This window comes from Pempheris klunzingeri, chromosome 19 (assembly GCF_042242105.1).
Source record: "Pempheris klunzingeri isolate RE-2024b chromosome 19, fPemKlu1.hap1, whole genome shotgun sequence".
NCBI classification, from domain to species: domain Eukaryota; kingdom Metazoa; phylum Chordata; class Actinopteri; order Acropomatiformes; family Pempheridae; genus Pempheris; species Pempheris klunzingeri.
The window spans coordinates 20,607,974-20,631,801 of NC_092030.1; the positions used below are offsets into that span (position 1 = coordinate 20,607,974).

Below are 23,828 nucleotides of genomic sequence, written 5' to 3' on the forward strand. Positions count from 1 at the left end.
GGTTGAGATATTTGAAGACTTTGGGCTCAGACAATACTGAATGGGCAGAGTAGAATGACCATGAGCTGCTTTTTAACAGCCTGTTTTTTCTTGTTTACTTTTCCTGCAAAAACAATTTATGTTGCTGAGACAGATGAGAAAAAAACAGCGTTGCTCTGAAATCCCCAGAATGGCAGCTGGAGGTGCATCTTTCCTCTTGGTTTGAGCTGCATCTCTTTCTCTCTACAGGTTGAGAAGTCTTTGCAGCGTATTCAGAGCGGTCAGTGTAACCCCATGTACACATCGCAGCAGAGCGTCGAGAACAAGGTGGGCAGGGTGCCCGGGTGGCAGGCCCTGCTGTCTGCGGTGGGTTTCCGGTTGGACTTCTCTGGTAGCGGTGCCGGTCTCCCTGCGGCGGTCTTCTTCCCCACCTCGGACCCCGGGGATCGGCTGCAGCAGTGCAGCACCACTCTGCAGTCCCTGCTCGGTACCACAGCTTCTCCATTATTCAAAATGTCTCTCATGTCAGTCACACTGGTTGAATATCAACCTGTTCAGCACCTCCAGCATCCAGAACTGAAGAACTGTGAACAGCCTGCTGGGAAATTACATTTAATTTGTGTATATTCCTCAAATTGTAATCATTATAACTGATAAAGATATAACATCTCTGTGTCTGTGCATCCTCAGGTCTCACTCCTCCAGCTCTGCAGGCTCTCTGTAAACTGGTCACAACATCTGAGGCCGGAGAGCAGCTCATTCATAAGGTACTGCTGCAGCTACTTTAATCAAAAATACCAACAATGTTTGGATGCTCGTACGTTCAGAATCCGATTTAAGCAAAAGAGTAGAAGTAAGTTCAGCAAAATAAACTGTTAGGAGTAAAAGTACTCAGCTTACAGTAAAATATATTACATCTGGTACTATGTTACATTATTAGATTATTAATACTGAAGCATTAATGTTGGAGCGTCTCACCTTCGGAGCTGCTCCAGGTGGGGGCATGATAAAGGAAAATAAATCATATCAACTAAAGATAGAAATATTACCTGGAAAATGAAGTTGTCAGACTCAGATTGTTATTCTAAGTGTCTGACAGCATTATGGACCTGGAAGATGCTTTTGGTTTAACCATCGCTATGGCTCTCTTCAAAGCCACCAGACTCCATTGACAAAAACAGTAATTTTACAAAGGAGTTGCTGCTCTACCACTGTCTTGATCAGTTAGTTTTTTTGTGTTACTGTGTGTTTAAAAGTGTTAGTTCAGCTGCCATGTTGCAAAGTGAAATTGCTGTTTTTGTCAATGGAGTCTGGTAGATTTGAGTAGCGTGCTACAGTGGCGGCTTGTGGTTAAACAGCTCAGTTAAGCAGCTCCTGTGTTCTGTGAGGCAAAATCCCTGTTTTAGTGAATGTAGTCTGGTGTGTGTGCTGTTTGTGGTTAAACCAAAAGGATCTTCCAGGTCTCTCTCTGTAGGGATCCTTTCCATGATGCTGTCACACACTTAGAATAACACTCTGAGCCTGTCAGTGGAACAAGTGAACAAGCTCTTTTAGTGGTGCAATTACCCCAAAGGATTATATTATATTATATTGCCCATTCTCAGCTAAGTAAAATGTCTAAAAATACAAAATTGAAGAGGACAGTGTTTAGAGAGGTAATATAAAATGATGGTGGTCACGTCCCTCCATCCCAAATGGAAATTACACCCTTGACTGCATGTGTTTTGTGGCCCTTTCCTGTGCATGTGACACTGGGATGTTCTGCTCTGTCTCATCTTCACCGTGCAGCATCATTACGACAACCTACCATTCTTCACTCATTTTTACAGTTAAGTGGGTTAACGGGGACTTAGCTACCATCACTGTTTGCCCCTCTGTACCACGTAAGGTATCATTAGGCATCATTAATATAAGCAAGTCATCCTCCATGCATGAGTGTGCAGTGACTCTCAAACCCAACGATTACGCAGAAACAAACCACTAAAGTTCTGTTTCCTCTTCTCTCATACACACCTCACTAAGGCGGTTAAAAGCATGGTGGGAATGGTAAGTGTTTCATGATGGCTGGTCAGAGCAGGGACACAAACATAAGAGCACCAGCTTCTAATAATCTTTTATATACGATGTATTGGTGTAGGTGCTACGTCATTCATGCTTTAATGAGAATCACTGGCTCAGAAATTATAAACTTCTACACATCACAGCAGCTTCCTGTCTCATTTTTGCCTCTTTTCCCCTCCGAAGCTTCACCAAGTGCTGGTGCAGCTGCAGTCAGGCGACAAAGAACAAGACTTTTCACTGGCTCCCATTCAGGTGTCGATAAGCGTGCAGCTCTGGAGGCTCCCAGGCTGCCACGAGTTCCTGGCTGCGCTCGGTGAGTCACCAGTCAACTAAAACGAGTTTGACTTGAAATCAACTGCTTAAAAAACAGCTCAGACGATATAAGGGCACATGTGTGGAGCCCAAAGTCATCATGAGACTGAATGAACATAATGAATAAAAGCTTATTGTTGCTTAGAATAAACAAATGAGTCAGAAACGTGTCTCTAGTATTATAAGAGATATTCAAGTAAAAGTATAAATGCCACTCTATAAAAATACTGCATTCAAAAATGTCCATGAGTAAAAGTACCTGACTCTTACATGAGTTGTATTTATATATATATAGTTTTAATTACTTATTGACATACATGCACAACATTCTGGCACCACTTCCTCAATAATGACACTTTATTTCTAATTTATTTTAATAATGAGGCCGTATTAATAGCTAATACATTATTTTTATGAAATATTATCATTGTCAAAGATCATTTCTGAGTTGCAAAGGCTGTAAGACATCCAGTTCTTTGGTGAACGCCCTCCGTCATTGTGGTCCACTTTGTCTTTTTAGCTTTTAGATTCATCAGGAAGAACGATATGAATGAATGATGACAATAAATTGATAACAACCTACTAAAACTTGCAACGGCACACTTATAAACACGTGCCTTTAGCTGGTCGTGGAGGTGCTCATTTAAACTGTGTGTTACCTATTTTAGTCTATAATAATGCGTCATATTAAGTTAACCTCTAAAGCACCCAGTTACTAAAGCTCTCAGATAAAAGTAGTGGAGTGAAGAAGCCCAGTATTTCCCTGTAAAATACTCAGAGATGATATCTATAAGTGGAGGTTCAATGTACTTTTACGTTGCTCCATCGTCTCAGGCTTCGATCTTTGTGAGGTGGGTCAGGAGGAGGTCGTGCTGAAGACCGGAAAGCAGGCCAGCAAGCGCATCATGCATTTTGCTCTTCAGTCCCTTCTTGCACTTTTTGGTGAGGATGATGCACTTTTTTAAAAACCAAGTCCCACTAAACTTGTCCTGTTGTCCATCCTGACGCCTGAAGTGTTTCGCTCTCTTTGTTCAGACTCCACAGAGCTTCCCAAGCGGCTGAGCATGGACAGTTCGTCGTCCCTGGAGTCCCTGTCGTCCTCCCAGTCGGCCTCCCAGCCGCACTCCCTGCCCCTCTCCTTTGGCTGCTACCCCCCCCAGCCCTCCTTCCTACCCCCAGTGTGCCCGGACAACCTCTCCTGCGACGCCATCTCCGTCTACAGCCTCAGCTCGCTCGCCTCCTCCCTCAGCTTCCTGTCCCGGCCTGAGCCCGCAGGAAGTGACATCATCAGCCAGCGCTCGCATCAGCAGGATCTAGAGAGGACTCGGGGGGGAGGGGGCCTCTACGCCTCGCAACGCCACTCGGGCGGCCTGTCAAGAGGTCGACTGACCAATCACGGCGGAGGGCTGGCAGGAGAGGGGGAGGAGGAGGAGTACGAGGGGTACTCCATTATAAGCAGCGAGCCGTTAGGACGAGGGAGGAGGGACTGCGACACGCTGCCACTTCCTGCGGGACACAGACACGGCAGAGGCGGCGCTGGGAGAGGGTCTGCCGGGGGTCATGGGTACCCGATTACAGTTTCCTCTAAGGGAAGCATCAGCACGCCCACATCTCCAATCAAAGCTCCGCCGCCGCCTCCAAAAGCTCCTACCAGCCCCAAAGCCAAGCAGGAAATGTACGTGTAATGTTTGTGGTTTAGTCAGAGAGGATGATGTGGTCCTAATATATTATTATGATTAAGCTGTAAAACTAAAAATGTATCTTCAGGCACAAAAAAATTTAAAAAATGAACGCAAACAGATACATTTTGTGCCAAGAGCCTCAAAGTGATCAATCAAACTCATTGACAAAAACAGTACTACTGCAGTAATATGTGGTAGAGCATATTTGGTTTATCTAGTTCCACTCTTAACTTAACTTACTCTTAACTTAACTTCCCCATTTCATGTTGCTTTGTGCCACTTGTTAATGGTTTGTTGCAGTTAGTTTTTCCAAAAGAAACTGGAAATTTAAATGTTTACTTCTTGATTGAGCTGTAATTATAAATATTAGAATACTTGCATTGATTATCTGGAGACACTTTTCATCTTGGATCTTATATTGCTACTAAAAACAGCTTAACTTAATTGCATTTGTTGCATTTGCTTTTCGCCCAGTTCCCAAAATTGGACGAAGCCTTTCAACTTTTATCTTAAACTGTTTATTTTCCTCCAGCTCACCCCCTCAGAGGACCGGGAAAGGGAAGGCCAGCAGCTCTGAGTCGGACCAGTCGAGCACGGAGACCGACAGCACGGTGAAGTCCCAGGAGGAGAGGACGGTGCCTGCGGGGCAGCTGGATCCGCAGGAACTGGCCCAGAAGATCTTGGAGGAGACCCAGAGCCACATGCAAGCCGTGGAGAGCCTGCAGAAAGCAAATATCAGAGGGAAGACGGCGAGGGGGCCTGAGGGGAGGGAGGAGGCGCACGCCAGGCAGCCGTCTCTGTCCACCCCGACAACGCCGACCGCGACCGGAGGAGCTCGAGGGTTTCAGCCCTCGGAGACCAGCGCCTTCAGCAGACCGCCCAGCAGAGCCAGTCTAAAGGCCTCCTCCTCCCCTCTTTCCCTCTCCAGCCCTCTCTCACCCCTCTCCACCTCTGTTCCAACACCTCCCCCGACTCGCCCCAAACCGCCGTCCCGCTCCTCATCGCTGCAGAAGATCAGCTCCGGCTACAACAGCCCGGCTCACTCCTCTCCCTCTTTATCTCTCTCTGTGAAAGAGCGGGCTTCACCTTTACCCCCGAATTCCCAAGACGTGCATGCACAGGCTCAGCTCAAACTGAAATACCCCACCTCGCCTTACACCACCCACATCTCACCGTCCCGTTCTCCTGCCGACAGCGCCCCGTCGCCTGCCCTCTCCTACTCCTCCACGGGATCCTCCAGCCCTGCAAACACCCCCGAACTGAAGCAGTCCAGGCAGGATCACAAAGTCCAGGCCATTCATAATTTAAAAACCTTCTGGGCCAACGCCGGGCAGAAGCACGAGGTGCCCTGTGCTGCTAGTTTACTCCGCGGGGGGAATAAAAAGATGAGCACAGTTCAGAAAGATGTTTTGGGTTTGCTTAATCTGTCACCAAGACACGAGTCAGTCAGCAAACACATAAGGGGGTCTGAGGAGCACAACACTGGCGACAGGCCCAACGGTCACCAAAAACTGGAGGCTAAACCGCCTCCACCGCCTCCACCCTCCAAACCCACAAACTCTAAAGGAGGCATCAAGCTCCCCTCTGGGAACGGCTACAAGTTTCTCTCACCTGGACATTTTTTCCCGTCATCTAAATGTTGAGAGTTGGGACGTTCGCCGCGTCGAACCCGGACACTCAGAGGACCGATCCTCTGTTTGGTTTTTGGTGTTTTTATCATAACAGGAGCTTTTTGTCAGCGACACACGACCACGTTTCTTTTTTTTTTTTTTTTAAAGCAATACCTGCTGAAGACGAGGATGGGGGAAAAGTGGTGTTTGATACCGACATGTCGTCGCTGTGTCTGTGAAGGGACGTTGGTGTTTTGAATGTGATGACTGTGCCTTCTTGTGGAGAGAGCTGGAAGGACGAAAGTGAGAGAAGCGTCGAGTCTCTGGCTTTAATTGTGTTTTCATGACTGACTAGAGAGCATTTGTGTCGATGCCTCCATGTGCTGTTGACTGAACGTGTAACGTCAGCCTGAATGCTCGCTATACTCGTGCTCTTGATTCATTGTGTAATAATTATTGTTAAATGTCATTATCGATGCTTATTGTTGTCATTTATTTTGTAAAGTAAACCGTGTTTTCCAGTCATTATTATACATTTTATAAAGACAATTAAACCGAGGACGAAGTGAAGAAAACGTTTTTGATATTTTTTATGGAGATTTTACGTGTGAGTGTCAGCATGGTACCTCTTGCTGTTCAGCATGTTGGTGACTTTATAATGTACAACTTTTGCAGCGGTGCCAGACTCCTATTTAGAAATATCTCAATTCTCAAGAAATAAAAATGTTCCTTTCCTTGTCTTGTTTTCATACATAAATCAACTCTGAGGCAAAAAAGCCCGTCGTTCCACTTTTATGAGACAATAAATCACTCATGTTTATCTAGATCCTACAAAGACTCACTCTGGAAAGTAACTAAATACATTTACTCATCTACTGTACTTAACTTTTACATACTTGAGCATTTCCATCAGACACTACAGGTGACTAGGGTGACATTTTAACTTATAGATATCACCATGAACCTTCCCCAGCTGATTACTGACATTAAGATGATTCTTTTTTATGTTTCTGAAAGTTTTCTGACATTTTATATAATAATAATGAGCCAATAAAATAATAATGGCAGGAGCTATTCTTTGTAAAGTACTTTTACCTTTGATACATTTTGCCACTAATACTTTGCACTGGAGTATTTGTATGGTGTGACATGGTAACATTACTTTTTATTATTATCATTCATATATATTTTGTTATAGTGTCAGTAAATCTGCCAATGATGCTGTTTGAATGAATGTGCTAGAAAACTCCCCACACTTTTTTTTATTAAAGAACACAAAAATACAAAATATAAACTTTCGACTGACAAACAGTGCAGTAAAATGAACTGAAATTCAACATGATAAATAATTTAGAAAAATAGGAATATCATAAATAATAGAATAATGTCATCAATAAAGTTAACACATCTTAATAATGAAACAGCAGTGTGTGTGTTTACTTTTTATAGTTTGCAGTAAGTACAGAGTGAATGAGAAACTTATATAATAACAAGATTAAGGTTTATCATGCAGGAAAAAGGCCTCAAATGTAATAAAAAATGTCTGTAGGCATGATTGTAACTTCATGTCCAGTCTTATTTTGGACAAATCTCTCTAAAAAAGTGGAGGAACAGTGGCAAAAGAAGTGTAAAAGGTCAATAAACGGAGTAAAAACTGAGTAAATGTGATGCAGCGTTTTAAAATGGAACGTTGGGCTCACGGATAGAACGTCGTGGACGCTTCAGCCAATCAGGTGGCTTCCTGAGGGCGGAACGAACTTGTTGATAATTCTATCTGGTGTCGGGCCCCAGTGCGCAGTCGCAGCCCGGGTGACGAAGATGGTGCTCATCAAGGAATAGTGAGTGTCAAGTGTTTTTAAAATATGTCTTTCGGCGCATTTAGAGGCGCATTTCCATCCATCGGACAGCGCATTTCTGGGGAGTAATTGTGCGCGTGTCGTTTGGCGCTGTCGGCCGCTGCGTTTTGCGGCCACGCAGCCCGTAAAAAGGCAGCTTTGAGCAGGGTGGATCAGGACGTGGATAACGGGACACACCGGTCTTTTTTAGGCGTTGCTAGTGCAAGCTAACGGTGGCTACTGAGCTATAGCACAGGGGATAATTAGCTTCTTAATGAAAATGAGTTACATAAAAAGGCTGCACTGATTACACACAGACAATCTGCACATCCAGTCAGTTAACACGGCTTTGACAGATGGATGTACCGCCATCATTAACGTAGCTAGCCAGTTAGCAGATTGTTATAGCTCCAAAGTGCCGTAATGTTAAGCTTTGGTCCCGTGAGTGACAGATTAAGGTTCCTTCTCCGTCGGATTTACCATCAATGCTAGCTGGCTAACTTAGCTGTAGCAGTGCGGCTAGCTGCTAGCATGACCAATTTTCTGTCAACGTAAACCAGCACATTTAATATTAGCTAAGTTATAGCCTGTTTTCCAGACACAATCTCGGTGCTAGCAAAGACTTATTCGGGATTTATCCTCCGGTTTTGGCTAATATCACACAGCAGTTGTACCCTTCGAGCTAGCTTGAGGTTATGGAAGGACTAAATACTTTGCTGTTACTTTGTTGGCGCTAGCATTAAAGAGTTAGCCCTTTAACTGGGCGGCTAATACAAAAACAAAAGAGCAAAACTGGCTCTTTAGCACAATTGCTCACCAGAAAGCTGCCCGGAAATGTTTTGAAATGGTCGTTTTTTTTTTAAATCAACTTTTCTTTTCTCAGCTAAGCTAGCTTTCACTGTGTGGCTAGCCCGTATAACGGTACCTGTTGTAGCCGTGGGATGTTAAGCTAGCCGAGGTTAACACTGTGTGTACACTCAGCACTGGAGCTAGCTTCAGCTACAGCTACAGTAGAAACAGGCTGCTAAACACCACATGTTTCTCCAATAACAGATGGAGTCTGCAACGTTTTGTTACCATTTGCACAACACATGTGTCCAAGGTTTAACAGGCATGGTGTGTTTCTACAGCTGACACATCTGTCCATACACAAGCTTTAGCTTTTATAATATTAGCTCAAGTTGGGCTTAAATGAGAGGCAGAAATAACCACACAGCAAGAAGCAAAGCCAGATTTGACCAAATAATACATAAAATCAATCATCAGGAGATTTAGATATTAAAAATCAGACTGTGTGTACACATACAAGCAGTTTTAAAACAGGGACAATAAATCTGAACAAAGATTAACATGTAATGACAATGTACAGATGTAAATATAGATATATAAATGTTTAAATATCTAAAAAATAATGATATTTGTAAACAAGAAGGCAATGTTGTGTAGTGACAAGCTGCTGGAATAAATAGTAGTAGATATGACAGTATACAATATAGAGTATGTACAGCAGGATTGGACTTATTATGTATGTCAAAATCTAGTGTCCTCCTATAGAACAATACCTTTACTACTCACATGATATTACCAATAAACAATCATGTCATCACATGTTCCTCCTGTCACGCCAGTTCTGAGTATTGTGACTCATCAACAGCTATCAACTTACTATAGGCAACGTCTTGTTGAAAAGGAGCATGAGATATTCCTTTATTAGTCCCTCAACAGGGAAATTTGCAATGTTACAGCAGACACGAGGAAATATAAAAGAATATGTACATCTACAGTAGAGGAAGTGTAAAAAAAATAGAAACAATATAGTGTACAAGTGGGAGATATTACAAAGTATTGCACATCGTGAGTTTGGTCAGTTTTGCTAACCTGGAGCAAGACCTGGGTTTAGGTGAACATGTGAAGGTCTGTGACTAACTTACTGCGTCCTTATAGGAGTGAATAATGTGAAGCAGCTGGGGAGGAGCTCTGTGGTTTGGTTATTAGTGATGTCTCAGTAGGGTTTCTTTGGCTATTTCTACAAACGGTCCGACCACGATACAAAAAGCTGTAAATAACGTTCTGGAAAAGTTCAGGTGTTTTTATCCTGTTCACTGTCTTTTTGCTTCTGACCACTTTAATTCAAATTCTAATAATCTCAGCACCAAACTGAATGTTAATGTAAATCTTAATTTATTATATGCTGTAAATGCAGTACAGCCAGTTTGGATGAGGCAACCTGCAGTACTGTAAAAGTCTCCACTTGCATAATAATGTGCTGTGAGGGAGAGTTGTTATCACTGTTGTGACATTCAGCTTTGGTTATGATTGACAGAGAAACATTGCGCTATACATGTATGTGCATTAAGTCTGCAAGCAATTGTCCGTCAACTTAGAGTTGCTAAAATAGAGTTGCTAAGATGGTTTACTATCAATTAATCAATCAAATATTTTCTCAAATCACTTTCTGGTACATAAACTATGCATCTTTGTTTGACAAACACCCCAGAACCTGGAGATATTCAGGTTACTGTCATTTATGACAACAACATCAGCACATGATCACATTTGAGAGGCAGGAACCAGTAAAAGTTTGGTTCTTTTGCTCCAAAAAATGACTTGAATAATTAACAGATTATTAAAAAACATAGCTGTTTAATTTCTAACGTAATGGGTTAATTGACGGATCATTTCAGTTAAGTTTTGGTGTTGTGGTTCTGTTTGTCATGGCAAAGAGATATGAATCAAGCAGCTCGATAATTAAAGTTTTATAAAGGCTGCTTTCCCCCTCGGTGAGCACCTGTAATGTCTGCAGACACACACACAGGCCTTACACTGGATCTTGCATAACTACAGGTTACCTGGACTACAAGACCACTTGAACTGTGACTGCTCAGCCTCAGTCAGATCCTTCAAATAGTTTTGCCCTTTAGAGTCCAGAAAATCAGAATCAAAAGTAGGTTTATTGCCAAGTAATTTTTACATTACAAGGAATTTACTTTGTTCTCTTTGGTGCGTACAATAAACATAGAAAAATAAGAGGGAACTGCAAGTCCAGAAACATAAATACAACATAAAATAGAGATATTTACAATACAGAATATGAAAAAACGTGTGTGCAAAATGTCTGTTTTTAAGCAGGGAAAGCAGTGCACTTGTGCAGACCTTCTCTCTGTATCACAAAGTGAGTGTTTGTGATCATAAACACAGTTAATTTAGCTCATAATGAATTCATGACACTGAATACTAAGGATGCTAATTGCCGGCAGTGTTTCTGTCACTGGCCACATTATGTTGTGCATGTTTTTGTCCTCGAGCCTTTAAATGACTGGCAGTGATCAAGTTCTTAACAGAAATAATCGATACGTGATTAACCATTAACACTGCTGGTTGGAAGCTGAAGAGAACTGGATTCTTTTTGGAGCTTCGGGGGGGTTTCGAGGACAAATTGGCGTCTCTCATGGTTGCATTTGAGCCCACATAGAAACAAAGCACCAACGGTTTCGATCAGTGATCCCCTCCCTCCCCTCTTACTGCTGGTAAAATGAAACTGATGCTACAATACAAACACTTCAACAGAAAGCTGCAGTGAATAATGTGGAGAGAAGATTGATGCAATTTCTCCTCTCGTGCTGAGTTTTTCTAGATTTTGTCAGAGGCAACATGCAAATTTCTCTCACGTCAGTTTGAGTTGAAACCACAAACGCTGCTCTCTGCCTTTGTTTTGTCCTTCGTAGTTTCTCCAGTTACAATGCCTGTTAGAGCAAAATCTGGATGCATCTATTAAAATTTGATTCATCATGACGGGTTGTGTGCGCGCATATTATGAAGCACAGACAGTATGTTCATCTAGTGGCTTTCTCGAAGGAAAATAAAAGATGGTGATCGGCACATATGAGCTGAGAGATGCAGGTGATTTTACAGAACAATTTCCTGAAGCCCCAGAATGTTGCTGCTGCTGTCTCAAGATTTTTTTGTCTGATTAACGGTCCACAACTGAGACCTACTCAGTTTACAAAGATGCATAAAGTTTTGCCAATAGTTGCCGATTTATTTTCTGTTGATGTATTGTTTCAGCTCTAAAGTATTATTGGCCAAATCAATCAAAAAGTGGTTTACAGCATCCTTAAACCGTTGCCCTTAAAGACCTGGGCTCTATTTTTACATGTTTTGGCTTCGAAATGACTAGTAGGTACAAAATATACTGCTGACAGGCTCAGATTGTTATTTTAAGTGTCGAACAACATTGTGGAGAGGAATCCTACAGAGATAGACCTGGAAGACCCCTTTTAGTTTAACCAGAAACAGCTGTTAGATCGCTCTCTGCTAACACACCAGACTCTATTAACAAAAACACTCATTTTACCTCACAGAACACAGGAGTTGCTAGGCTAGTTGTTGTGACTTTGGTGGTTTTAACATGTGAGTTTGGACCAGAACGAACTCTAAAAGTCACCAAATGTACACAGTAACACATGCAAACCAAGTGGTCGAGGCATCAGTAGACCAACAACTACTATGTTCTGCAAGATAAAATTTGTGTTTTTGTCAATGGAGTCTGGTTGCTTGGTAAAGAGCAATAAAATTGCTTTTCTAGTAAAATAGAAAGGATCTTACAGGTCTATCTCTGTAGGGATCTTTCCCACAATCTTGTCAGACGCTTCAAATAACAATCTGAGCCTGTCAGTGACAAAAACAAGCACTTTTAGTTGATGAACTTTGATCGGGAGCAGTTGCAGCCTGCTGAGGTGATTTACAGGACCAATTCCAAAACATTTTCTACCTACCAGTCATTTCGAGCCCAAAATACCAGAGTTATCCTTTAATTATAATATACTCACAGTTTCTCTCTTACATTCTCTTGGCTATAAATACAACATTAAATGCTTTTCCAGTTTACATCGTAAATGTTTTGGCTAAGGGTCTTTCTGCACTGAACTGAGTGTGTCAGACTGCATATTTTCAGCCTGTGCGCTGCCCCCCAGCAAGCTTCATCAATCAGTTTCTGTTTCCGCTAAGGGTGGGGTGCTGAATCTGCCAATCTTGGCAGTTTGTATGAACTGTTAGAGGCGGAGGGCATGCTGCCTGCCTGCCTGAGAGGACAGGAAACTACTGAGAAGTCTCTTTTACCTCTTTTACTGGATTCCTTCATTCCATAATTAAGCTGTAATATCCTGTAATATAGGCTGTGCATCATCAAGCTCATGTTATACTGTTAAACTGCAGGTTGAGTAGCTGCTCTCGTTTGTATTATCTCTGGCATTGGACTGTTGTAAAAGTTATTCACTTCATTCAAGCATGTAGAGTTAAGGAATGAAAGTGTTTTTCTCCCTTCCTTGATCATCACATAGCTGGACAACACATTTTAAACTACATTATGACACCCAAAACTAAATAAAAGCTCAACAACCCAGCCTGTCGTATTGATGGGAGGTAAAACAGAAAAAACATGTATATAGTATTTATAATATTTAACTTTTAATGAACTTATTCAAGGGCTGTAAGTAAACCTCCATACATTCATCATCTATATATTGTGATGATCCTGGTATTAATGCAGTACGGTATCATTTTCTTGTCTCAGTCTTGTTGTAACGTCACTGTTACTGTCCTGAATTGTCCTCAGCTGTGAGGCGTTATTGTTGCTTTATAGTTGGGCTGCAGCTTTCTCCGAATGACATACTTTTGGGGGACTAAAGCAGAGTTTTAACACCCAGACTGGAGGACAGATTTTCCTCTTTTAGCACAGGGTCACTTCATTTCTTTTCCCCAAAGATGGTCAAGTTTGACCACAGCTTGCTTTTCTGTCGCAGGGAGGTCACTCAGTGCCCATCATGCGTTCAACATTCAACACAACAAAGTCTGGAATATGTAATGGTCATTAACGTCAAATCTGTTTCAAATCCTCCACACAAATGTGTTTAACCTCTTTGTTTTCTCTCTCTGTTTCCTGCCCCACCTCCCCCTCGTTTCCCCTCTCCCAGCCGTGTAGTGTTGCCAGTCTCTGTGGAAGAGGTGAGTGTCATTACCTCCTTACCCTCTTAGATGTCACCTATGTAGATGTTGGGATTCATGTAACGGCCTCAGAGTCACAGCTATGTGTTTATTATTTCCTCCTGCACGCTGCACGCCCGTCCTCTCAGGCTTTTGTCTGAAGCACATACTAAGACAGAATAGGCTTTGTTAGAGATCACTGGCATTGGTGTGACAGGCTGCTGGTGGTGTTTGCAGAGAGAACTGGACCGGAGTGTGAGCTCAGCTTTTAAAACTGCAATCTCTTTGTCATCTCACTCTTTAAAGGAAATCACTTTTCTGTGCTCTGTTTTTTTTTGTCTTCCCTCAAAAATTGACAACTTTTGGTTCAGCGAGCCCAGACTTCATCACAGGCCGCTCTACGAGGGGGGGGAAGCATTGCAGCTGGCTGTTAGAGCATTTAGTTTTTATGAGAAGTAAAAGGGTTTTCTTTTAAGTTAAGGGGGTTTCTGTAAAATGAACATAATTATTTTCAGTGTCGACCAATCTGTTGATTCTTTCCTCTGGTTGTTCAGTCTGTAAAATGTTCTAAGACTGTTTCCCAGAGCCTGATGTGATGCCCTCAAATGTTTTGTTTTGTCCACAACCCAAAGATAATCAGTTTACTGCCACAGAGACGCATTTAAGAAGCTGGAATCAAATTACTTTTAATGATTAATCCATTATCAAGATGAAGAGATTAATTTACCAGTGAATAACTAATCACAAACTAATCAGCTTCCCTCACAATAATTGTCAGCAGTAACATCCTGACAGAAGCTGTTGATGTTCCACACTAAAACTTGGGCCTCAGAGTTTATTCAGAAACGTATTTAGTGTATTTCTTTTAGGAAAACGCAGATGCAGCTATTTTGAGTGCAGCCCTTGGCTGGTAAAAGGATGTTTTCAATCCTTAAAATCAGTTTCCAGCTCCCTGCCATCTTACAATTAAGCAGCAAAGACCGCCTGTCGATGGAAACATGGATGGATCCACTGTGCAGCATGTACAGGCTGCTGGTGGCTGCATCCTTGAAACACCTGCCTTGGCCTCAGGGACCGGCTCGGTCTTTGCCTGTTCTAGTAGCAAACAATCGCAGGATTCGTCCCTGCAGGTCGAAGCTGTGCGTTCACTCTGCGTCTTCTCTCTGTCGCCTCTTCACAGTATCAAGTAGGGCAGCTGTTCTCGGTGGCTGAGGCCAGCAAGAATGAGACGGGAGGAGGCGAGGGCATCGAGGTGCTGAAGAACGAACCCTACGAGAAGGACGGCGAGAAGGGGCAATACACACATAAAATATACCATCTAAAGAGGCAAGTCTTTCAAATGGAAAGAGAAACCTTTTGCACATGTGTGTGATCTCATTTCCAGAACAGCACTTGAGTTTCCATGTTCACAGAGTGGACAAATTAATGGAACCACCTAATGTTGTTGGGCGGCTTTAAAGAAACAGCATGTGGAAGTAAGTGGGGGCAATTAAAAGCCCACTGATGGGGATGGAGAGACGGCCGCAGCCTCAATATTCACCACACAGAGTTAATGATTCACAAAACTGATGTTCGTCACATATATAAACCAACCTCACGAAGCAGGCGTTTATGGTATTGTTACGACGTCCTGAACATGTGATCGAAGTTTAGAAAAGGAAAAAGGCACATAAAAGCTGGAGTGCTGGCAATGGGAGCATGATCTGAGCTTTTGCCTCCAGCTGGACGTGTTTGTTAAGATCACAGGTTGTTGTTAACCGCTGCCTGTTGCCAGCTGTTAAATCTGATGGTAGAACTGTATTGGCAGCCATCAGAAGAGGGGAGACGTGCCAAAACACTGCAAGCAGCCATTTCACTGACCCAGCTTCACCTTGGAGTGTAAACAACCACCCCTGTTCTCCTTATGTCAAGATGATAATGTCTCCGCTCAAGCTGCCACACATATACAAGAGTAGTTCCATGAAGTGGGGCACCTTTCAGAGCGCCATCAGTCCTGAGATGGCGTGCACAGGTTTCTACAAAACAGTACGAGGAGATCTGAAAACAGGCTCATCCTCCTCCTCCTCCTCAGGTGTTTCCTCCTATTCTGTCCTCCCTCTGTGTGGCTGTTTGATGCAGCAGGAAGTAGATGTTGGAGTATTTTTGGACAGCAGCTTAAAGTCCTTGAGCCCAGCGCCACCAACAACGGCAGTGAACGATGGTTTACAAGTAGAATCAGAGGGTTTAATCTCGCTCTGAAGATGCTGAATCATATTTTTTAAATCCTCAACCAGGCAAGACAAAAGGGCACGCAGCCTGCTCCGGACCTGTGGATGTTTTATTTGTTTGACAGTCTGACTTCTCTGTCTCCCGCTGCAGTAAAGTCCCAGCGTATGTGAAGATGATCGCACCAGAGGGAGCATTAGTTTTTCATGAAAAGGCCTGGAACGCCTACCCATACTGTCGCACGAGTAAGTTCACATTGATTCCTTTTATAGAAAAATGTTCTTACCTTTAACTGTTGTATCTTTAAAAATCTGGACCTGGTCTCAATCAAACAACCGGTCAGGGTTAGTTAGCTTATAACTACCCAATCACATCGACTCAGACAAGCATACAGTGTCGCTGTGATTGACTAGCCACATGCTAACTAATCCCAACCCCAACCTTTTTTTCCAAAAGGAATCCCTCAGTTAAATTTTGTTGGTGACATGCAGTTGTCAAAATCTGTTGTTGTAATTTAAATTAAATATTAATAATGAAATAATTTTGCCTACTGCAGCTTTAAATGGACATTTTATGGTTGTAATAGTCGTGTATTTTGCTATGTTGTGTTCAGTTCTCAGGATAAATGTCCTCATTTTTGTTACTGATGCTCATTTTTTCTTTTGTGTTCTTCTTCTCTCCTCCCTCTGCAGTTGTGACGGTGAGTTTGCCAATCTTTTTTTTTTTTTTTTTAAGTCCTGGTTAATAGAAAGTGATCCAGCACGTCTTGGCCAAATATTTTGTCCTTGAAGCTTGCTGATGTAGTGATTTCTCGCAGTGATAGTTGAAGCACCACTAACACGGCAGTCAGACGGGAACATGCAAACACTAGACGGTGAAAACAGCTCTGAGCCTCCTTCTGTTTTCTGTTCTGGGCTTTTTCTGCCTCGGGATCGTACATCCTTTCATTTAGTAAAGTTATTGAAGAGGGAAAGAGGCTCCACAACAGCCTTCAAGGAACATGTGTGTTCCATCAGTTTCTTTGAAATGAATTTATGGTCCAAATATGTGACAATACCTTTAGGCTACACACACAGATACTAACACATCTGCAGATATCTGCAGGGTGCGGGGGGGTTATGGGATTTCTGGAAAGTCATTTTTGGGGAATTAGTGTGTCTGAAATAATTTTTCCACACGTCGTGTTCCATTTACATGTCATGGGATCTCGACTTTGAGTGTTTTCACTGCCCCATATTGCTGCACATTACCTGTAGGCCACCTTCCTCTGCAGGCATTAAAAATAGAGCTGAGGTGAGCTGAGCAACATCTCTAGTGTTGTTTCAGTCTAAACATCTAATTGGTTAATTGGATCTAGCCGTAGGGGTTAAGTATATCTCAGAAGCCTCCATTCATGGAGTTCTGTGCACCGCAGACATCACCTCTCTCTTCACCTCTCTGTGAAAGCTTGGTGATGCAGCGAATCCCTTTTTTTTTTTTTTAAACTCAGGGCCAAACATTCATTATCGTCCAGGTGAACTCTGTGTGTTTTCTCCTGCTTTTCAGAACGAGTACATGAAGGACGACTTTATGATTAAGATCGAGACGTGGCACAAACCTGACATGGGAACAGTAGAAAATGTAAGTAAACTGAAGCACATCCAAGAGGCCCAATAGAACACCTGTGTGGTTTGAATTTGAATGAGGCCCCCCCCCCCTTGTTGCTGAGCTCTACCTGCTTGTCTTTTTCTTTGTGCCAGGTCCATGACCTGGACGAGCAGACGTGGAGGACTGTGGAGGTGGTTCCCATAGATATTTCAAGCAAAGAAGAAGTGGCCTCTGCTGTGAGTTTTTACGCCCTTTGTCGAACTATATTGGCATATTTTGTGAGTGGCACCCGGGCTGTCGGTGAGGGGCCCCTCTGATTTACAGCAGGATGTCTCCACCCTGAGGAGGAGTGTGGTCATACAGGTCGGCCCAAAGAGCAGCTATCATGGCCAACATACTGCACACTGGAGTATATGTTTCACAGGGTGACCCCAGTGTTCAAAGTCTCTTCTCCAGGGTCTCCAGGTCTCTTTATTAGTCCCAGTATCCAACGCTGGGTGAATAATCGTGCTGTAAAGTAGTTGTATGATAAACAACAATGTGAATAATAGAATGGAAAACACATGCTGGAGAATATTTGACCGTCAGAATAGACATGCATGCAGATTCCATATTGGCCGCTGGATTGTCGTCACAGCCGTGTTGAATCGTGGAGCTGTGGTTTTCCCTCAGCTGAAAACCAGACCATTAAGGCTTGAATGAATGTCGTGATCAGCTGACGTTTATTCATCGACATCCAAATCAATTAGGCAACTAATTAATTTAGCTCTACATCAACAGAACATTAATCAGCATTTTGAAAATCAAATTGTTTGTGTCACTTTTCAAGCAGAAATCTGATTCCAGCTCTGTAAATGTGAGGATTCGTCTTTATCTTTGTACATTTAACATCTTTTTCTGTCTAAAAAGCACAATAATGTTTATATTCCTCCTCCGATTTCAACAAGTCGTTTTCATGTTCAAGGCTTTATGATGTACACGGAGTAGTAAACATTTTCTTCTCCACGTAGATCATCAACATGACGTATTGACATTGGCTGAGAAATGTAAACGTTGTAGTGCTTTTTTATCCAGAAAAATCACTGCTCCCTGTTCACTTGTGTAGTTCTTCAGGCCAGTCTCTCCGTCCAATGAGGCTGAAGCAGTCAGTGTGACGTCTACGTATATGAGAGCCGCTCATATATAGAATTAACTTCAATTAAAACAAAATAACTAGAAAAGCACAAGGAAAAAACGTGTGTGTGTATAATAGTGTACAATAGGCTATATTAAGATCATTATTTGTCCTATTCACGGATGTTTTAGTTGTGTGTCCTTCAGTTTGTGACATGCAGTCACATATTGTGCAGCTTTCATGGTCGTCTCGCTCTGTGAAGTTTGGGATTAACAGTCACATTTCTGCAGCGACCACAGCTGCTGCTATTCAGGACTTCTTGTAGACTGCAACGTCTCATTTGATGTGAGACTGATTTGGATGGGCAAAGTAATGCTGACAGTCTCATCCTTTAGTTCAGTGACACGACAGCACTGATAAATGAAACTTTCAGTGGTCTTTTAACCCCCCTTATTAGTCCGTCGTTGGCACCGGTCAGTCAGTAATACTTAAACCGTCATCTCGGCCGTGGTTTAAAATCTTAAAGTAGGCATTAAGCCATTTTCATCCAGGTGGGTCACAGTCGTTTCTACAGCCGCTCCTGCACAATAATGACTTAAGTGGATCAGTGTTGAGGCCAGGGTTTAATCTGAACGTCCATCTGCTGCAGGTATTCTCCTCTCCTGCCCCGCACAGCCACTGGATTAAAACAGCACTGTGAGCCCTGAGGTCGTGGGGTTGGGATTTGGGGGTGAGCAGGGGTGTGCAGCACAAATACAACCTAGTAGCTGCTGCTTCAGTGTCCCGGTACAGTGTGAACTCCTGCTGGTGACCTCTGACCGAACAGATCCAGTGTGACTGAGTCAGCGCTGACGGGTCTGAAGCCTTTCAGATAAACATGGAGACAAAAGAAGTCCTTTGATTATCAGCCAGAGCTTTTTCCCACATGATTAAATGAGTTTTTAAATGGTTTATTTACCTTCAGAAGGGGGGGGGGTCCTCAAACCGTCTCCACCCAAATGTGTTGGCTCTTGTCCGTTGATGTTTGAGTCTCACTGTGCAGAATGATGTATGTGCAGAGTTTGTCCCCCCCCCCACCTGCTAAAGGAAAGTTTCTCTGAAATCATCTCAAATCTGATTTTAAGGCGTCTAAATACGAGGTGACTTTTTGGACAGTAGAACTAGTTGGTCAGCCAGTTACGGTCTTACACAAGTTTGATGTGGAAATTTGAAGACAAATTCTATTTGGACCCACATCGGTAGTAAAACAACACCAGGGTGGTTGTTGTTTTTAATGTACGTAGCCTTTTGTATTTGTATTTGACTTATTTTAACCCAATGAACTCACTCTGTGCCACAAAAACGTTGGTCAGCATGCTCCCATATTTCTGCGTCATGTCCAGCAGGAGGTGTGTCAAACCTTCGTAAACAACCAGAATAATAATCTTCTAAATCATCATTTACAATTGAATAATTCCTAAAATCAGGTGTATGGATAGAAAGCAATGCTTTAAAGGTCAGAAATGCATCTTCAGTGTACAGACACAGTACCAGGTACATCCATCATCTCCTATAACTACAGTACACCACTAACCTCACAAGGAGATTGACACACTCATAAACAATAGTACAAACTCAGCAAATATCAGGGTTTGTGTCCAGACATCCTGCTGTCAGAAAAGGTTGTTTTGCCTTTAGATCTTTATCACAACAAACTAAACACGGAGCGCTAAATGTTCTTGTACTGAGGCACAGCTCCGTCGGTGACTCACGTCCTTCCTGCAGCATCTTAAAGTCTTGTTGCTCTTTGCTCCCCTTCAGGACTATAAACCAGATGAAGATCCTGCTCTTTTCCACTCTGCCAAGACGGACAGAGGACCTCTAGGCCCTAACTGGAAGGTACGGGACGCTCACCGTGGCCAAGAGCATGGTGATGTTTCTCTGTCCACACCTCCGTGTCACGTCTGTTCTCTCTTTCTTCCTCCTCCCTCACAGAACGAGCTGAAGACAGACTGTCCTTACATGTGTGCATACAAACTGGTCACCGTCAAGTTCAGATGGTGGGGTCTGCAGACCAAAGTGGAAAACTTCATCCACAGGGTAACGCTTCACGTGTTTCCGTATCAGATGAATATTTATACGTCAGGTTATTCTTTTATGGTTTTCAGTGAAGTGTTGTTGCTGCTGCGGGCAGCAGAGGGAGACATTTCAGCGGTACTGTAAAGTGGAGGGTGAGAACATGAAGCTGGGAGAAGCATAGTTCAAGTTCAGGGAGGAGATGAGAGGATTATGGATGGTTGTTTATGCATTTGTGTGCCTTCATGTTGCTGCTTAGACATGAAGATGTGACACACGACAGGTTCTAGTTTCTGAGCCACCCACTGTGTCCTCAGCGTTTTTTATTTTCTCTCGTCTGCAGCAAGAAAAGCGTATTTTCACCAACTTCCACCGCCAGCTGTTCTGCTGGATCGACAGATGGGTGGGTTTGACCATGGAGGACATCAGGCGGATGGAAGAGGAGACCCAAAAAGAGCTCGAGGAGGTAATTATCTCAGCAGACTCACAGCTGTACACAGACTGTACCGTCTTCTTCCTGGTGTCGTGGTGGAAGTTCAAGGCAGTGTACCTTATGATAGAGGCAATTAAAACAGGATACAGTTATACAATATAGTAAAGTTTAGTTTTTATTTTTATGTATTTATCTTAATTCTTAAGTTTATTTGACTATTATTATTAGCTAAGGTTTATGTAATTATTCATAATATGTATACTTTCAATGTAGGTATATTTATTTTATTTTGTATTTATTTTCATTTTCTTTATCTTCCTTTGGTAATAGGGCAGCATAGGTTGGGGAATGAAGGTTTAAAGGGGGACAAATAGAAAGAAAAATCAGTGATATCAGCAGAATTGTTCCTCTTTTCCTTTCCACAAAAACATCCTTTAAAGGCAGTTTGAAGGCAGTAGAGGTATTTCAGTGGCAGCTGCAGGATCCATTAGAGTTGGTTTTATCTTTTACATTTTATGTACAGATGTTTTCCAGATGTTCTGATAACCGTGCAAACGACCGTCCCTCTTTGAGCAGACTGCTGGAGACGCCGCGGCGTACTTTAATCCACCTGATTTAACCCTTTACTCCTGAATGTCACATTAGATGCGTCAGAAGGGAGATGTGCGAGGCACCTCTGCAACAGACGAGTAGAGGCCCGTCGCTGTAGGTCAGACACTAGAGGCAGGCTGAGTAAGTCCCGACCGAGGAGAGGTGGTGCCGCTGCATGGATCATTCCCCACCTTGTTCTTTAGACCGCCGGCTGTCCGGCTGCTGTCTAACTCACCCGTTTGTTTTCAGATCTTTAGTGCTTGACATCGTCTCAGCCCTGCCTTCTCTCCATTCTTATCTTCACAGCCCCGTTCTTCACTTGTGGTTTAACTAATCCAGACTAACAAGATGTCAGCCAGCTAAACTGACCCTCTGAGTTTGTCCCTCAGAGGGTCAGTTGGACACTTGATTTGGTTTGTCTGAGCAACAGAGTGCTGGTATTCATTCCTAGTGTTTATAGTGTTCATAGCTTTGCATATATACAAATGGTGCTGACATCGACAAGTCGAGCTAACTCGGTTAGCCCCAAATGGAGAACAGGGTCCCATTCTGTTGTGTCTGAGTCATTTTCCTTCTGCCTGCTTTCCACCAACTCAGTTTTCATTTTCACTCACCGTTTTAACGTTCTCTTACAGCTCGTTCACTCGTCTCGAGCGCCTCTTTCTGTGCTTTCAGTCTGTCTTCCTCCTGATGTTTTGCCATCGTGGGAATAAAGATTTAACGTTTGCTTCTCCTGCATGTGCATGGCTCACCGCTAACAGATTTAAACGTCTTCCGTGAAGCCTCTCGCCACCAAACTGATCACGGTGTCCTCTTCTCTCTCTCCGTCTCCCCAGCTGCGTAAAACAGGTCCGATTCGAGGCATGAGTGCTGCTCATGAGCATTGAGGCAAATCAACCAAACCCTGTCATGATGATGTCATCAGAGACACGTCCACCACGATGAGGAAGTGGCCCTGACGTCGCCTCGTCTCTTCCTGTCTCACATGATTCATTGGGGGGTTTGACAAGATCGGTTAACAGTACTGTACAGATCCCACCCCAATCACAGCCTCCTGTTCACTCAGAAAACAACAAAAAAAAAGGTTTTGCATACATAAAAAAAGAAAAAAAAAAAACTCTTTGCACAGAACGTAACTTGCCTGACATGTAATTGTTAGTTGATTATTACAATGGGCTTTGTTTTTATTCAGGTGTGTAAACCGTGACTCAGAAAGTCAAGCCTTTTAAATTAATTAGAATGTTTTTAGATAAACAGATTCCCACAAAAATTGGTGTAAGACGACTTTAGCAGGTATTGGACCATTTATCCCCCCCTCCCCCCCTCCCCTCCCTTCCCTTGTATTATAACTGTCTGTCTCTACTTTAATCCTTGTCTCGCCCCTCAGTATTGTCTATATTCTTGTCTGGATAACATTTGTCTAGCTCGCCCCCCTCCCCCGTCTCACTGTCCCCTCTGTCTGGCAGTTGTTTGGGAATACTGACTTTTTTTTTTTTCCTTTTTATTTTCTAGTTTTAATCTGCCTGTTAATGGCTGAAAGCAAATTTTAACCCCTCCTCCCCCATGCATGATAGATAATTCTGCAGTCAGTTTTTTTCCCTGCACATGCACACACACACGCCCCAACTTCCCCCTACTACCACCACCACCCTACCTCCCCCCCCTTCTGTCACAAGTGCATGTGGACAACAACAACTCCTCACTCAGCTGCCATTGCATGTGTGTAGTCGCTGCAATGCAGCTTCGCTCAAGTGGATTGTCTGTCGATTAAGCGAGCGGACGGTCGGCGCCCTCCAGGAGAAGTCTGTACAACTACCACCCCCCCCACAACCCCCCCGTGCGTTAGTGTGTGCGCTCGTGTGCTTGTGTGTGTTATCGACTGCCTTCGCTCTCCAAGGGCCGAGATGGATGACGTTCGTGGCGTCGGGGGTGCGCTCTCGCTCCGCGACCAGCCTGTCAAACTCCGCCTCATGCTGTCGCTGCATGTCCTTTCTCCTTGGCCCCCCCCCCTCCCCATACGGCCCTCCACAGAAGCTTTATCCTTTTCTTTATCCTTTTTTTTTTTAAAAACACTAAAACAGATGAGGAGGGGAGTCTGTGCGTCGCCGCGTGCATGAATCAAGGTAGTTTTTCTTTTTCTATCTGGGACTACCGCTTCCTCTCTCAGCCGACAGAGCTGATGGGTCCAGGCAGGTCTGCGATGCTGTGCTGCAGGTGTGGGTGTATACTTTTTATTTTCTGTTCTCATCATGTATAGGGATTCTTTCTTTCTTTTTTTTTTTTTTGTTTTTTTTTTCACCTACCTGAACTACAAGAAAGTATGAAGTCAGTCTGAACTTTTCTGGACTGTTTGCTTCAGCAGAGGTTAAAAGCATTTGACCC

General features: G+C 43.2%; 2 protein-coding genes across 2 annotated transcripts in view; both read left to right on the top strand.

Moving 5' to 3' along the window:
* ttc28 (tetratricopeptide repeat domain 28) overlaps nucleotides 1–6,324 on the top strand; it is a 114,101-nt gene extending 107,777 nt beyond the window's left edge. Inside the window, exons 28-34 of the mRNA XM_070851161.1 lie at nucleotides 229–466; nucleotides 670–746; nucleotides 2,002–2,025; nucleotides 2,224–2,353; nucleotides 3,187–3,294; nucleotides 3,388–4,027; nucleotides 4,567–6,324. Coding sequence (XP_070707262.1) covers nucleotides 229–466; nucleotides 670–746; nucleotides 2,002–2,025; nucleotides 2,224–2,353; nucleotides 3,187–3,294; nucleotides 3,388–4,027; nucleotides 4,567–5,677 — 2,328 coding nt within the window. The 3' untranslated portion in view covers nucleotides 5,678–6,324. The remainder of the gene's footprint in view (nucleotides 1–228; nucleotides 467–669; nucleotides 747–2,001; nucleotides 2,026–2,223; nucleotides 2,354–3,186; nucleotides 3,295–3,387; nucleotides 4,028–4,566) is intronic.
* Nucleotides 6,325–7,444: 1,120 nt separating this feature from the next.
* Nucleotides 7,445–23,422, top strand: pitpnb (phosphatidylinositol transfer protein, beta). The gene is made up of 12 exons (XM_070851167.1): nucleotides 7,445–7,482; nucleotides 13,452–13,482; nucleotides 14,642–14,787; nucleotides 15,820–15,911; nucleotides 16,359–16,366; nucleotides 17,212–17,286; nucleotides 17,406–17,489; nucleotides 20,168–20,245; nucleotides 20,342–20,446; nucleotides 20,766–20,888; nucleotides 21,501–21,587; nucleotides 22,283–23,422. Exons 1-11 carry the CDS (start codon nucleotides 7,463–7,465, stop codon nucleotides 21,546–21,548), a joined length of 810 nt encoding a protein of 269 aa, XP_070707268.1. The 5' UTR covers nucleotides 7,445–7,462; the 3' UTR covers nucleotides 21,549–21,587; nucleotides 22,283–23,422.
* Nucleotides 23,423–23,828: the final 406 nt, after the last annotated feature.

Coding starts and splice junctions, on each gene's coding strand:
- pitpnb (XM_070851167.1), top strand. CDS start 7,463: ATGGTGCTCATCAAGGAATA. Junction 17,287..17,405: donor ACATGGGAACAGTAGAAAAT/GTAAGTAAACTG, acceptor TCTTTGTGCCAG/GTCCATGACCTGGACGAGCA. Junction 20,447..20,765: donor TGGAAAACTTCATCCACAGG/GTAACGCTTCAC, acceptor TCTCGTCTGCAG/CAAGAAAAGCGTATTTTCAC.